This window comes from Coturnix japonica, chromosome 7 (assembly GCF_001577835.2).
Source record: "Coturnix japonica isolate 7356 chromosome 7, Coturnix japonica 2.1, whole genome shotgun sequence".
Classification (NCBI taxonomy): domain Eukaryota; kingdom Metazoa; phylum Chordata; class Aves; order Galliformes; family Phasianidae; genus Coturnix; species Coturnix japonica.
Window position 1 is genome coordinate 29839375 of NC_029522.1, and position 15176 is coordinate 29854550.

General features: G+C 51.4%; 1 protein-coding gene and 1 long non-coding RNA gene across 2 annotated transcripts; both read left to right on the plus strand.

Annotated features, from left to right (window-relative positions):
• Positions 1–2921: 2921 nt before the first annotated feature.
• On the plus strand, positions 2922–4978 carry LOC107317013. Its single transcript, XR_004307961.1, has 3 exons — positions 2922–3975; positions 4141–4229; positions 4793–4978. It is a non-coding gene; the product is annotated as an uncharacterized LOC107317013 (long non-coding RNA).
• Positions 4979–5363: 385 nt separating this feature from the next.
• On the plus strand, positions 5364–14552 carry CYTIP (cytohesin 1 interacting protein). The gene is made up of 8 exons (XM_015869201.2): positions 5364–5943; positions 8417–8466; positions 8790–8844; positions 10797–10899; positions 11022–11115; positions 11406–11475; positions 13241–13307; positions 13795–14552. Exons 1-8 carry the CDS (start codon positions 5815–5817, stop codon positions 14253–14255), a joined length of 1029 nt encoding a protein of 342 aa, XP_015724687.1. The 5' UTR covers positions 5364–5814; the 3' UTR covers positions 14256–14552.
• Positions 14553–15176: the final 624 nt, after the last annotated feature.

Sequence of the window (15176 nt, forward strand, 5' to 3'; positions counted from 1 at the left end):
GGGCAGGGGGATGGGGATGGGGATGGGGCTGGGCTCTGTTTGGTGGTGCCCAGTGCCAGGACAAGGGGCACCAGGCACAGACTGGAGCCCAGGGAGTTCCATCTGACCATGAGGAAGAACTTCTGTGCTGTGAGGGTGGCAGAGCCCTGGCACAGGCTGCCCAGAGAGCCATAACCTGGGAATTTAAGTTGGGCTGTGCTCAATTTAAAGATATGCTGGTACAACGTCCACCACTACAAAGCCATATTGAGATGTTCACGACTGTTGCAGAATGCTGTGGGCTTCTCTTGTTCCCTTGCAGTCAGCACTGTGTTACTGGCAACTGCTTGTGAGTTCTGTCCTTCTTCAGGTGCTGCAGGGAGCTCAGGTAAGTGTGCTGCTGTGCTTTGGAAGCAGTCTGCCTCAGGGATGCTCTGGCTGCAGGCACAGTGCTGCCAGGAGGTGTCCTGTGCATGCTTTGAGGTTGGCAGCAGCTGCACGGGGCTCACCAGCACAGGCTGTTCTCAGTGGGAGAGCCCAACACCCGCTGGCACATCAGCAGGATGCTGGGAGCTTTACTGGAGGAGGAGGTGCTCAGGGATGCTCAGTGCTCTTTGGGTCCAGAGGAGCCCAGGCTGATGCTCCATGTGCTTGTGTCCAGGACAACCAACTGCACTGGAGTCACCGCTGCACACTGGTGTTGAGGTGCTGGCTCTGTGCTCCCCAGAATACGGGGCCATGTGCTGCTGAGAACAGATGCTTCCTGCCTTCCTTTTGTCTGGTAAGGATCTGGGAGGTAGGGGACCATGGTGGCACATGGCACAATCTGCTCCTGGGGGTATTCCCACCACTTCCTGAGTGTTCCAGAACTGAGTTAGTGCTGAGCCTGGGCACTGGGCCATGCTGGGATGCTCACTGCTGTTCAGCTCCCCTTGGAGATCTGCAGCTGGTGTTTCAGTCACAGTGATCTGAACGCAGAGCAGTGGTAAACCCAACATGTCTGTGACGCAGTGTGTGGTACACAAAGGCTTTGATTTGTAATGGAAATTATTGTGGCAGTTTGAAGATGTCAGCAGAGGCATGGAGGGCATTATGCACACCTGTGTTATTGTGTGCATGGAGCTTGCATGGAGAAGGAGCAGTGCATGCCATAATGCCTGCTGAGCTCTCGCAGGCATCGTCTGCAGTGCTGGACTCACAGCCATAGCATAGCACGGGTCTGCTTGCAACCAGCTGGGGCTGCTGGAAGCCAAATCCCTGTTTGGTTTTCCTGGGACAGAACAGGCTGCAGGAACTCAGGATGTATGTGAGTGTAGGAGAGACGTGTGGGCACTCCATAAAGAAATTAAAGGGGGGAAAAATAGAAAACACACCAAGAACCAAACGCCAAAGCACCCCCATCAGGAGGCTGCACTGTTATCCTCTCATTGTATCCCACTGCATCACTGTTGTTTGGAAGCAGTTGCACTGCAGCGCTGTTCCCTGCCTGCCTGGGGCTGGGGGCTGACCTTTCTGGGAGCCTGGAAACGGAGGATCACAGTTTAAGGTTCTGTCACTTAATATTAAAGAATGCACTTCGATGCAACGATGTTGCTGGCATTAATATCGTTGTGACTGTAGGATCCGGCATCCCCTGGAAGCTGTGCTGGGAGTGCATGTAACACAAATTGAAGGATACTGTTTCTTTTGTTGTTTGCTTGTTTTTGGTTTCTTTTCCCTTGAAATAACTTTGTAAGGTTTTTCTTCACAAACAGCCTTCCAAAGCTTTGCAAGGGGTTTAAAGTGCACTTGTGATGGTTTCATCAACCCATGTTCCAGAGATGCTGAGACGTTCTGCCAACGCACAGTTCTCCTGCACCACGTAACCTTAGCAAAGAGCCCCTGGGGTTGTGGGTGCCCCTGAGCCCACAGGGGAAGGGAAGGAAGGCTGCAGCTCGCAGAAAAGCCTGCTCAAGCTGCTAATTGCCGGCCGTGTCTGCTGCGGCTCCGGGTGCCAGCAGCAGTAGAGCAGCGCTCTCCTGAGGAGCACTACCTCGTTCCGCAGCGCTGCCAAATCTGCAGCAGCTCTCTTTGCTGCTCAGAAATCGGCTTCCAGTTTGACAGGAAGGAAGTCACAGCGGGGTAACCCGTGGGTGCGCTGGCTTCTCGGGCCCTCTCGTGGACGAACGGGCTGGTGCAGCTGCGGCTGCTCGGCGCTGATGGGCAGCATGGCAGGGATTCAAGGCCAGGCTGGATGTGGCTCTGGGCAGCCTGGGCTGCTGGTTGGTGACCCTGCACACAGCAGGGGGTTGGAGCTGGATGAGCACTGTGGGCCTTTGCAACCCATTCTGTGATTCTATGATATTAAATAGTGTACAGTGCAAAGCCGTTGTGGAATCCCTGCGTGCCCAGATGTTTATTGCAACAGTGGGATACAGTCAGATGGAGCAAATCATGCAGATACTTCATGTACTTCTGGACTGCTGAAGCTGCATTCGACTATCCATTGTAGAACACCTTTCTGATTTAATTGTTAAGTTAAATGAGAGCTGCTGGAAACTTGCTGGCTGTAGAGAGGCCTCCGAGAGCATCCCTTGTGCTCATCATCTCACACTTTGCAAGCGTTTGAAAACTTCATGTCAGATCTCGGCAGCTGAGGTGAGGAATGTGACACTTCAGGACAATGTCAACCCTCAGCATGGGGCTGTTGTTGGACGTATCTTGAAAATGAGCGCTGCTTTGTGAAGATCTTTATTATTGGTTAGGAAGTGGAGAGCTCAGCAGAGCAGGGCAGAGGCACTGGGGGTGATGCGCATTGGGGTTTGCAGGCCGTTGCTCTGAGTCATTGCATGGCTTGCCAGCTGCTTGTCAAGTGGAAAATCTGGTGGCACAAAGGACAAGTAGATCGCAAAACGGCTTTTGTGGCTTTTCTGTGTATGTGTGCAAGGGTGAAAATACAAAACCTTCTGCTAAAAATATCGAGAGGGACTCTTTGTTTGGGATTGTGCAGCTCTGGGTGGGGACGTGATGCTGCCTGTCGTGACCACAGTGGGCTGCCCTGTGTGCTCTGCCCTGGGCCACTGGGTGCCACGTTGGGCCTGGCCATGTTGTGATGGCCATGTGGGCATGTGTGCACATCCGTGTCCCCATGGTGAGGGCAATGGGGCCAGTGATGTAGTTCCCACAGAGCCCTGATCTGATGGGAGGTTTAATTTCTGTTTTTTTTTGTTTGGAGATGTGTCACTTGGTTTCAGAAACGTAAGAGAGGGTCGCCTGAGGAACTGAAATGCGCTTTGTTTGTTTTCAGAGCGACTTGACGTGGTGATGGTGGGTAGGAAAGGAGGAAGAGGCTTTGAGTCACTGCGTCCCCGCATTACTCAGCCTGCTCTGGGCACTCCTGTCATCTCTGCGGTACATCTCTGAAAGAAAGGAAGAGCTTTCCTCCCATCACACGCTGCTTTCCTTCCCCTCTTTCCTTTTTTGTCATACCCATCAAACATAAAGAAGTTTCCACATTTGAAATTAGATTTATTTTAAAGTACTAATGGTAACTCAGCTGTTGGCTGAAAAAGGAAATGGCATTCCTCAGGATCTCCAGTGAGACACGGGCAGGCAACATCCTTCACACAGACATCCAGTGTCATGTGGGGGATAAGCCCCTGGGGCGTTACACATCATTCCTACCAAGGAACTAGAATTTATATTACTTCCTGAATGTTTTGAAGACTGCTGTAGCAACATAGCATTTTTTAACAGCTTGTAGTATCCTATTTGCTATCCTTCTTAATAGAATAGAATGGCTTGGGTTGGAAAGGACCTCAAAGACCATTTGGTTCCAACACCCTCATCGTGGGCAGGCCTGCCAAGCAGTGGATCAGCCTGCCCAGAAACTCATCCAGCCTGGCTGAAACGTCTCCAGGGATGGGGCACGAACAACCTCTCTGTGCAGCAGTGCCAGAACCTTACCACCCTGAGTGAAGAATTTCTTCCCAGTGTCTGAAACCTCCACTCTTTCAGGTAAATCCATCCTCCCTTGTCCTATCACTATCTATCAACATAAAAATTCAGTCTTCCTCTTGCTTGTAAACTTCCTTCAAGTACAGGAAGGCAGCAATGAGGTCTCCCCAGGGCCTTCTCTTCCCCAGGCTGAGCAGTCCCACCTCTCTCAATCTTTCTTCACAGGAGAGGTGCTTCAGCCCTCTGAGCATCTTCGTGGCCCTCCTCTGGATATTGCTCCAGAAATTATTTGGAATTCGATTTGCAAAAAGAAGGTAAGGTGAGGCGTGACGACATTAAGAAATAAAAAGAGACCTTAACCAAAGGGTGAGTCCAGGGAGAGTGAAATGTTTGTGCAGGTGCTCCGTGGGCTGCCTGCCTGGCCATGAAGGAGGCCCCAGGGATGGGGCTGCCCGTGTCTGGTGCTGCACTGGGAGCAGCCAGTGGTGATCCCACCGGTGTGAGCAGGGGAGGAGTAAAGCCATGGCAGCTCCTCCCTGTGTGCTGACATGGCGAGGGGCTGCCAAACAAGGGGAGGAAAACTGGCGTACTCTAGCAGAGATGTGATTTAAATCAGCTGCTTTAGGGGGAAAAGCAAAACAAAAAACACTGCTGAAAATCCCTGTGCTAGGAGATGGATTTTGCTTATCTCTTAGTCTGGATGGCCCATCCCACCACACTCCTGGTTTTACTTACTTATCCAGAGTTTCTGCTCAGACCCTGATGTGATCTACTGTGCTCTGCAATCCAAAAACGGCCTTGTTTCCAGAATAAGAGCAGGCACGGCTTTCTTTTTTACATTATATGGATTTAACAACTCACACTGCTTGTTTCACAGACCCTCTTGAAAACCTCCTTATTCTCAGTGTCTAAACACACTGAGACACAGCTGGACACCCGGACGTGCTGCTCCTCCAGCCGTGTCCAGAAGCACAGCAGTCACACAGTGCAGGAGACGCTGTGCCAGCCTGCACTGCACCTCTGCAGGAGGGAGAAAGCAAAGCAGCACCAATTCCATCACAGTTGCAGGTCCTCCCAGGTGTGTTTTCAAAGCAAGGAGCCCTGTGTGACTTGATTTTAAAGTGATGGCACTGCACTGGGGGCTGTGGGGTAGAGGCAGTGCTGCCATGTGGGCACCTGTTGTGGCATCATCCAGAGGGCACACGGAGCAGGCATATCCCCATCACCCCAGCCCTCCTCTCCATGCTCAGCCCTGCAGGCTGGGACAGCACCTGATGTCCCTGTTCTGTACCACTGTGTGTGCATGCTGCCATTGCTCACAAACCTAATTAGCTGGGTGAGTCACTGCTCCGCTCCAATGCTCAGCTAATGGTATTGCAAAGCAAGGGCAGAGCGGTGGTTTCAGCTTCTGCTTTCAGGCCATGGCCTTTAGTTCTTGCTTCCCTCCCTGTGGCTGGAAAATCATGCGCTGAAGCCGTTGTCCAAAGAAAGCATTATTTTCCTGCCTTTGCCAAAAGGAAATCTGAGCAAAGCAAGGGAGGCCGAGCAAGTGAAAGAATGAACAAGCTGAGCTCGGGCGAGTGTCTAAAGCAAACAGTTCTTTAAGGACACGCTATTACAGCAAGTAGGATCTGTTCAGTAAGAATCGTTACTATGTGCAGGGACGGAAAAATTAAGCAGATTTCTGTAGCTGCCAAGCCTAGTTCTTAACTCCTGTATGAGCACAAACACACGGAGCAGCCCTGGTGAGCTGCAAGAAGAGATTTATGTAATGTGCACCTAAACCACAAGTCACATGGCCCGCTTTCCGTTTTCATACTTTCTGGTTGCTCAGAGAGGAGTGCACCCAAACTCCAGCTCCGCGCCTTGCCATGCCGCGCTGAGTGCCCTGCCAGCAGGATGTCCCTGCGGCGGCTCGCCCAGCACAACCAGCGCTCCAGCAGTGGGGATCGGGGTGTGCAGATGGACAGCAGGCGGTTGCAGCAGCTGGTCAGCACGGTGGGGACGCTGCCGCGGAGCCGCAAGCAGGTAGGGGACCTCCAGCCTGCAGGGCACCACGGGCTGAGTGTCAGTTTGGGTCACAACGGGCTCTTTCTTAGCTGTAGTGTGGGAGCACTGCCAAGGGGAGGTGCGGGAGGACACTGCCTGGCGTGCTGGGGGTCAGCAGAGCTCCTGCAGCTGGGATCCTGCCTGGCCTGAGCTTCTTCGTTCTGGGTGTGCTGTGAGGCACAGAGGACCATCCTGCTGCCTGGTGCTCCCTTAACCTTGGATGTGCTTTAGCACAGTGTCCTGGCTGGGCTTTGTCCTGCATCCTTGGCAGGAAGCACCTATCATGGGTTGTTTCTTTCCAAACGTTGGGGTATTTTACTGAAACTATCGTAGCTACTTTGGCTGTCCCTGTTGCTGTGCTTTTTCATTGAATCAATCACAGAACCACAGCACAGTTGGATTGGAAGGAACCCCTCAGGCCCAGCCCTGCCGTGGGCTGGCTGCCCCCAGCTCAGGTTAACCAGGGCCCATCCATGGCCTGGGGCACCTCCAGGGATGGGGCACCGCAGCTCTGGGCAGCTGTGCTGGGGTCTCGCCGCACTCTGAATAAGGAATTTCCTCCTCACGTCCAACCTAAATCTCCTGTTCTAGTTCAGTAGCACTCCCCTTGTCCTGTCACTGTCTGCCCAGGTACAAAGCCAGTGTTCCTCCTGTTTATAAGCTCCCTTTTCATGCAGAACAGAAAATTTCTGTTGTTTGCAATGGGAGGCCAACGAAACTGTCTTTTGCTGCTGCTGTAAATTGCCAGCTGAGCAATTGTAGCTCGCCTGTTTGTCTTGTGTGAATAAGCCTAAATTGAAAGTGCTTGAAATGCATTATCGTCTTGAAGTGTTATCGGAAAACTGGCACATAATGTCTGTGCACTGAACGCTCTGCTTTATGCAGCAACAGCAGCACATTCCTCCCATACAGCCCTGCGGATGTAAAGGACAGCCAGAAGCAGACCAGCTCTGGGCAGGCTCTGCTGCATTGGTGCAGATACCACCAGCAGTGACAGAGCAGCACTTGGTGGTCCTGGTGCAGATGAATGAGCGATAAATAGCCGTGGTGTGTCTGTGTGTGTTAAGGAAGAACTCCAAATGTGTTACTACGTGGCACCCCTTACTCCTCCCTGCTTCTCTCTCCAATTAAACACAGGTTCATAAAATGGAAGTTGTGTTGGTGGTTGCACATTGTCATGGCTTTGCACTATTGAAGCCGGAGATGTTTGACTATGTTGACTATATAGTTTAGTAGCAATGTAATTCCTTATTTTTGGCTCATGTTTATACAAAGCATTGATGTTTAAGTGCTGATCCTGGCTTTTCTCGGGCCTCTGTAGGCACAAGCCTGCCTTGAATGAAGTGGGGATGCTGGGTGCTTGTTGCCATGGCCATGCATCAGCTTGGAAACACTATTTAGCCACTACTAGTAGCTGCTGAGAGCTGCCTGCAGCTTTGTGGTGTGTGTATGTGTGTGTCTGCTCTTTGCCTTTTGTGGTACATGTTAAAGTTACAAATACCTACTGAATTTTTAGGGGAAAGGTGTGAAAGGAAGTTGAGGTCTCAGCATAACAGAATTGTGATTTGGGCACCTGATAGATGATAATTACAGTGTTACTGAAAATGTTGACTGGAAACCCCTGGCTCCAGTCTTGGAGCCTCCCTGCTTTACTGCTGGATGCTGAAGTGCAGCAGGAGGTCCTGCTTTGATGCCCTACAGAACACAGCATTCCTCTTTAGCAGCTGTGCCTTTTGTCCCTCCAGTTTCTGCCCCCTGAGAAGCTGCACCTCCAGCAGTTTTTGTTCAGAATCCCCTACTCCAGGAACTGTTCCTATCAGATTTTTGTCTGTGTTTTCATCACTAATTTTCCTCTTGCACTCACTGATGTGAGCACAGCAGCCCTTCAGATTCCCATGCAGCCCCTCCTGCTTTGAGCCCCTCCGGTGTGTGCTGCTGTGTTCCCCAGCCACGTCCTGCTGTGCTCACCTCCTCCTTGGGAGTGATGTCTGAGAGCTGGTTGGGAGAGGTCGCATTGTCACCCCTGCACAATCTGTTATCACGGGATATCGGCCGGCAGTGACTCAGCTCCCCATTCTTTGCTCGCTGCAGGAGGGCTGGGACAGCAGAAAGCTGGTGGGCAGCGATGCTTTCACATCAGGTTGGGACTGGAATTGCAGGGCTGTCCCCCACGGAGAAACATCCGTTGATGTCTTCTGGATGTAAGCAACCGGATCGATATTACCATGTGCTAAGAGCACTCATGGCTTTGTTTTGCTCTGTGATGTTCCTATCTTGGTAGTGCTGAATGTCGTGTTTAAAAGATTTGGAAAAATACCATTTTTGAGGGACTGATTTCCAGCCTAACAGCAACACAGTGGCATTCCTCCAGCAGCAGCTTCCTGTGGCCCACAGGGAGCCCCGAGGAGCTGTGACCCCACTGACACTTTTCCTCTCCTCTTTCTGCTTGCAGCTCGCTCTGACCAGATCCAGCTCCCTGGGGGACTGCTCCCAGCCACAGAGGTACGGCGATGCCCCACCAGCTGTGCTCACACAGCCCAGCCCCGGGTGGGATGGATCACTCAAGGGGGAAGTAGGGTAGAGGGGCTCAGGAATGGAATCATAGAAAGATAAGATATCCCAGTTGGAAGGGACCCACAAGGAGCAGCGAGCCCCACACAGCCCCATCTGAACCCAAAGTCTGAGGTTGGTGTCCCGGCTCTCCCTGAGCACGGCAGCTCAGGGCTGTGCCGTCTGCCCTGGGAGCTGTATTGCACCCACTGCCCTCTGTGGCACAGCCTTTCCCTGCTGTACAACCCTGGTAATTCTGAGCGTTTTTCTTGCAGACACTTCATTTCTATATTGAAAGAAGATAAGGAGACGTTTGGGTTTGAAATCCAGGTAAGACTTACGTGGCAAATTGATTCATTTAAAGCTATAATACTCACATCCTCCAAACTAGATTAATGCTGGATGGGGTAGAGAAAGAAACCTGTGAGTCCCTTGTTAAACAGGAGTGCTTAAGAAGCAGTACAGAAATGGGATGTGCTACTGAGGAGTTCTCACAGACACAAATGAGAGCCTGGTCCCACGGCAAGTTGGAGAGCTGACCATAGGAGACACCTCAGGTCCAAAGTGAGCAATGGGAACGCCTTCCTTCCTCCTCAGGCGATCGTGTTTTCAGAGATATTTTTATATAAAACAAGAGAGATCCAAACCCTCTTTTATTTCTAGAAAAGCTGCTGTATGAGATGGCACCGCTGTGCCCACGGCGCTGTGCAGAGGGACCTGCTGGCTTTGGTGAAAGGAGTGCTGTGGGGAAAGCCCAGCTTGTTCAGAGTTGATTCTGTGACTGATGGTTTTGTAAGTGTTCAGCTCAGGAACACTTTGAAAGCTTTCAGAAGGGAAGATAATTGAGTCAATTATCCGGCTTTTGTATAAACCGCTGGGCAGATTTTCATTATATGTGACATTCTGATTAGAATTAATTGCTCTTGGTGTATTTCTTCCTGAATGTACCTTCAGTGTGAGCATTTCACTAGAAAGTCCAGGCTGTGACATGACAGTATCTGTTTGGTACCAAGCATAAGCCACTATTTGGAAGTTGCAGTTTCATTCTTGCTATAATTTGAACACGGGCAAACCAGAATATGAGGATGTGAAATTCAAGGTCTGCCATCTGCAAGGAGCTCATCAGAGCTACAGCGATGGCTGAACACAGAGACTCTTGTGTGCTGCTTGTTCCGGTACTGGTACAAGCTGCTTGTACTAGTACTCCCCACTCATTAAATGGATTCTGGTGGTGAGATGGACACGGGGTGTCTCTGTCCATGCCCAGGTGTTTGCACATCAGCTGCTCCAAGTCATGTCTTTCCTGGCATTGTGGCCACCTAAAGCACAGTTATCCAGCCCAAAGTGACAGCCTGATTTTTTTCCATGGTCTATGAAGAGAAGAAGGCATGTGGTGGAAGAATCCCATCCTCCTGGTTAGAAATGGAGCTCTTAGGGCCACCAGTCACTTGCTGGGGACATCTGCCTCTTTGGGTGGCTCTGGCAGAGTTGCTGAGCTGGTGGACAGACGTCTCAGCTAGGAATGGTGAATCCCGCCGCTCAAGATGGTCCAAACAGAAAAACAGGCATATCCTACTGCCTCGAATATGCAGTGGTTTATCCTTCAGAACCCTCATCACAGAGTCACAGAATGGTTGGGTTGGAAGGGACCTCAAGGATCATGAAGCTCCACCCCCCTGCCACATGCAGAGCCACCAGCCTCCCCATTTAATACCAGCCCAGGCTGCCCAGGGCCCCATCCAGCCTGGCCTTGAACACCTCCAGGGATGGGGCATCACATCATGTGCTGTTCTTAGTTTAGCTGAAAGCTTTTCTGGTGGTTTTAAGACTGAAATCACCACGTTGGTGTGATTTGCCCTAATAAACTCTGAAGTCATGATAGAATTCATCTCTGTCAGTGTTGACTGAGGAATGTGGGAACCTATCACATATGTAAGGTAGGTTTGACAGTCGTGGGTTTTCAGGAACTTCAGCTTCAGTCTTAAATGTCTGCGTGGCAGAGGATGTGGCCGAATACTGATATTTGCATGCAACCCAAAATACATTTCCTGTCATTGCAAAATCTGCTCAGGTCGTATCTCTTAGTTTAGCACTTTTCTAAATGAATGTCTGAGTTGATAACAGGACGATGGATTTTACAGGCGTTGTAAAGATACAACCTGCTCAACACAGCCTTCTCCTTTTAAAAAAGCAGTGTGAAATCAGAATAGATCATATGACAGTATTGTAAATATTGCTTGTTGTCTTCAATGTCAGCAGCACTTCTTTTTCGCTATTTACAGACACTTAGATTTCCAAACCAAACCGATTACTCCCTGGAGGTATGCACTTGTGTCTGCAAAATCCAAGAGGAAAGTCCTGCCCATTTTTCTGGCCTTCAAATTGGTAATGACTTGTTTTCTTTCCTATCTGTGGGTTGCTTTTCTCCATGGTAGTTTTGTTTTATAGAATGTGGAAGGGATGCGTATGCTGAAGATGCTCACTTTAGCCTCTGCTTATCCTTACAGGTGATATTCTTGCCAATGTCAACGGAGTGAACACTGATGGTTTTAGTCACAAGCAAATTGTAGACTTGATAAAGTCTTCAGGGAACTATTTAAGGTAGGCATCTGCCCTTCACAGTTGAGTCTGACACTGTCCTACTGGAAGCCATCAAATCTTGTGCTAAGCAGCAGTGCCACACTCACAGACACGCAGTGCTGTGATATGCATCTCTTGCCCATGCTCATCCCATAGCAAGTGCTGAATCCATCTGTTGAGGGGAAGTGGTGGCACATCTGGACCCCCAGTGTCCCATGTGCATCCCCTCCATGAGGACCACATAGCACCACGTGCTGCTGTGGGGCCACTACTACCCAGTGCTGGCACCCAAAGCCCCCTCTTCTTTCCAGGCTGGAGACTGTCAACGGGGCCCTGTTCCTGAGGAAGACAGAGCTGGAGACCAAGCTGCATCTGCTGAAGGTAACACAGTGAACCACTGCGCTGCTGTCAAATGCAGAGTGCTGCTGTGAGTTGGCTGTTTGTGGGGGTGGCCATGAGGTGAGGTAGGGGCCGGGGGACCATGTGTCCCTGGTGCTGGTGCTGCCAGTCCCAGTGCCTCCCTGGGGGATGCTGCAGGGGCTGGGTGCCACTGCTGTGTGTGGGGATGATGTCAGCACCCCCTCACTGTGGGCACTGCAGCATCGCTCTGGCTGCAGCACCAGCCTGCACATGAGGTTGTCATGCCACAACCACAGGGTCCTGACTCCCCATCACATCTCTGGGAGCCACACGTCTTCAGCTCTGGGACTGCAAAGGGTCTTTGTGAGCCCCTGGGCATTTTCTGATAGTATCCAAGGGCTCATCCTGCCAGTGGGTGCTGAGCTTCTCCAGATCTTAACCTGGCCTGATTTAGGGAAGAAAAAATGTTGGTCACATGACATAGGATTGTTTTTCATTAGATCAAATGATGAAAATTAGGCAAAAAAAAAATCATTTTTATAATTTTGACCTCCTCTTAAGACAATTTTTGCCTTTTCTTAAACTTGGTCAGACTGAGAATTGATGAGTGCTGTAAGTAAACAGCGAGCTAAGCCAGCATTTGGAGGATGTCAAAGCATGACGTGTAGACACTTTGGAGTATTCCTTACCTGATGGAGAGCTTTTCCTTATAGCAGCACTGAGCCAAGGTGACCTGCAGGAATGGGGTACTTCAAACTGGATTCTGATCTGGCTGGAATAAACCTCATCATAAATGTTCAGGCTTGCCAGAGCTTTGCAGCAGGGATGGGATTTGCTGTCTGTGTGCATCTGGGGTCAACGCCTGTGTGAGCAGCACTGAGCGGCTGCCCCTCCTTGTATGGTGCAGAGAACTCAGGAAGACAGAAGCTGCTGTGAAACACCCAGCTTTCCTGTTCAGATAGCAGTGGTTTCCCAGAAGTGCCAGGCTTCAGCCAGGAGAGCTTTCACTCTTGTGTGAAGTTGGGTGTGGGCCTGGCCCTGAGTGTCGGCACTAATGTCTGGTGTGTGGCACAGGGCTGTGCCCCATGTCAGTGCCAGTGAGGTCTGATGGGATGGGAGAAACCACCCTGCCAAGTGGCTGTGCTTTTGGCTGGGGCCAAGGGATGGCAAAGAGCCCCAGGGCTGCTGCCCTGCTGGTGCTTTAGCCCAGAGCCGTGGTGTTTTGATTGGTGTTGCTGGAATGTGGAACAGAGAAAAATGTGCAAGGAACAGCAATATTGTCCACGCAAGCTTTGCCTGGGCAGTTTGCATGGATAGCTGTGTAACTTACCAGGCTGCCCAGCTGTGTGCTTGTGCAGGTTGCCAAGGAAGTCTGTGGTGCGGCTGACCCCGCAGGCACTCACTTGACTACTTCTGAACCAGTGCAGCAGTTATTTGTTAGATCAATGGCTGACCTGCAGCAGGGGAAATAACATAATGCTGCTCACTGGTAGGATGGGATGTCAGCACGTGCATGCTGCACAGTGAAAGGCCAGCTGAGTGTGGCTGCCTGCATTCCAGATTGCAGCCTTCTGCTTTAGCACATCTCACGCAGGCAGTGCCTCAGCCAGAACACTTTGCTCAGGGAAGTTGTGCAGCTTGCTGGGCCCCAGGAAAGCTGTGTTGTGCAAAACGAGGGCACACCGCATCCTGTAGGCAGAGTGCTCTCTGGGAACCTGCTTTATTTGAAGTGTTTTGTAACTTTGTGAAAGTGTGAATGACAGTCAGCTCTTTTAATCCTTCGCAGCAAACTCTGCAGCAGAAGTGGGTGGAGTTGCGCTCCCTGCACTTACGGGAACAGCGTTTGCTGCACGGTGAGTCTCTGTTTCTGGGTGGGAAACCACAGCGCTGCTGAGACCTCGGGGGGAAGCTGGGGCTGAGCAGCACCAGGCGCTCCTCTAACCTGGCTTCCATCTGCTTCCTTCTTTTCTTCCCTCTTAGTGAGGTCATGGGCTGACTCCTGGGGAAGCTTTTTTATCATTGTCTGATGAACTTGGGTGCTAGGCTGATGCGTGAGTTCTAGGAGAGGAGTCCATGTGGGTTGGAAAGCTTCTTTTCAATTCTCTTTTTTTAAACTGGACTTAGAAACAAACAAAGTCCCCCTCTCAATATGGGTTGCCTCGAGAGAAAGGGCAGGAGAGTGGGCCAGGATGAAGGCCCAGCTGGTGGCCTTGGCTGAAAGGGGCTAGAGGAGCCAGGCTGACCTGGATCTAGACAGCTCTGCAGAGTCATAGGCTGCATCTGCTTGCAGGAGCTCACTGATGCCATTGAATAATGCTCCTTCTTGACCTCTGCTTCCAGGGGAGGTGAATGACAACGCTCTGCTGGGGCTGGAAGAAGCCAGCTTATTTGGGGACTGCATGCCAGGACCGCTGTCTCTAAGCAAGACCCGCTTCTCCAGTGAGAGCAGCTCCCGGAGCCGCCTGAGCTCCATGACCCTGGATAGTGAGGACAGCTTCTACCAGAGCGGTGCCTTCGACGACTCCGCGGCAGAGAGCCTGAGCCGCCAGTCCAGCGTGGATGACGACTGCTTCCTGCCCAGGGATGGTGACGGCACGGCCGGGAGGTGCTCCCTGCGCAGACACCGCAGCATCAGCCTGGCCAGCAGCGGCTCCATGTCCCCGCTGTGGGAGAGTGGCGGCAGCTCCAGCAGCTTTGGGACGCTCCCGAGGAAGAGCAGGAGACCCAGCGTCCGAAAGCAGCTCCTGAAATTCATTCCAGGTCTTCACCGGGCGCTGGAGGAGGAGGAAAGCCGCGTGTGACACCGCAGCCCCCAGGAGCCTGCAGTTGTTCCTTACCCACACGGCCTTACAGCAGGACTGATGGTATTTAAAAGGCTCTGGTTTATTAATTATTTAAATTTTTGATTGGAGTGAATCGTGGACTTCTTCATTAACATAAAAAATGGCTAGCTCCGAGAGGTGAAGGACTTTGAAGACTCCCTCAGCATATGTAGTGTTAATGATGGGTTTTAATCGAGTGCAAATTTTCTAAGTATTTATTTTCTGTTACCAAAGTCAGTCTTCAGAGGTCTTCAATAAAGCAAGAGCTTCTACTCAGCTGGTGACCAGGTCCACTAGGAGTGGAGGTGTCATCACCATCACCCCTTGGGGTTGCTGTGGTCAGATTGGCTTAATGGAATTTCAGCAGGTTGGACTAAATGCTCATCAGCATGCCATGGTCTGACCACACCACTCAGACTCATTGAGCTCTTAACTCTCTTGGGCTCTGGGCAGAGCAGTTGCATTGCAGCAGATCCTGCTCCTCCTTTGGCACAAAAGGTGTTCAAAATGTGATGTGAGCTTTGCTCCTGGGGCTGCATCTTGTTGGGAATTAATGCAGGTTTATGGTCCCAAGCAGTGATTCCTGGTGTGGGAGGGCGATGTGCTGTGCTGGATGATGTGTGCCTGCTGGTAGTGTGGATGGGCCCAGTGTGCCCGTGCACCCAGCTGGCCTGAGAAAGGCCTTTAAAAGACTGTTACGGAGGTGATGCTGTTCTTGCAGTGGTGAGAGAGTGCTCGGGTTGCTACAGCACAGCGTGTGACCACAGCGCGGTGTTCTGGCCGCCACGAGCTGCACAACGCATCAAAAACAGGATGTGGGCGATCACAGCTCTGCAGCGGGCTGGGGGCCGCCGGGGGGGTGGGAGGAGCACGGGCAAAATGCAGAGCACTGCAAGCAGC

Bases quoted from the DNA above. Each gene is read 5' to 3' on its own strand.
- CYTIP (XM_015869201.2), top strand. From the start codon at position 5,815: ATGTCCCTGCGGCGGCTCGCCCAGCACAACCAGCGCTCCAGCAGTGGG. The intron at 10,900-11,021 runs GTAATGACTTGT...TTATCCTTACAG, and splicing joins TTTTTCTGGCCTTCAAATTG to GTGATATTCTTGCCAATGTC. The intron at 11,476-13,240 runs GTAACACAGTGA...AATCCTTCGCAG, and splicing joins CCAAGCTGCATCTGCTGAAG to CAAACTCTGCAGCAGAAGTG.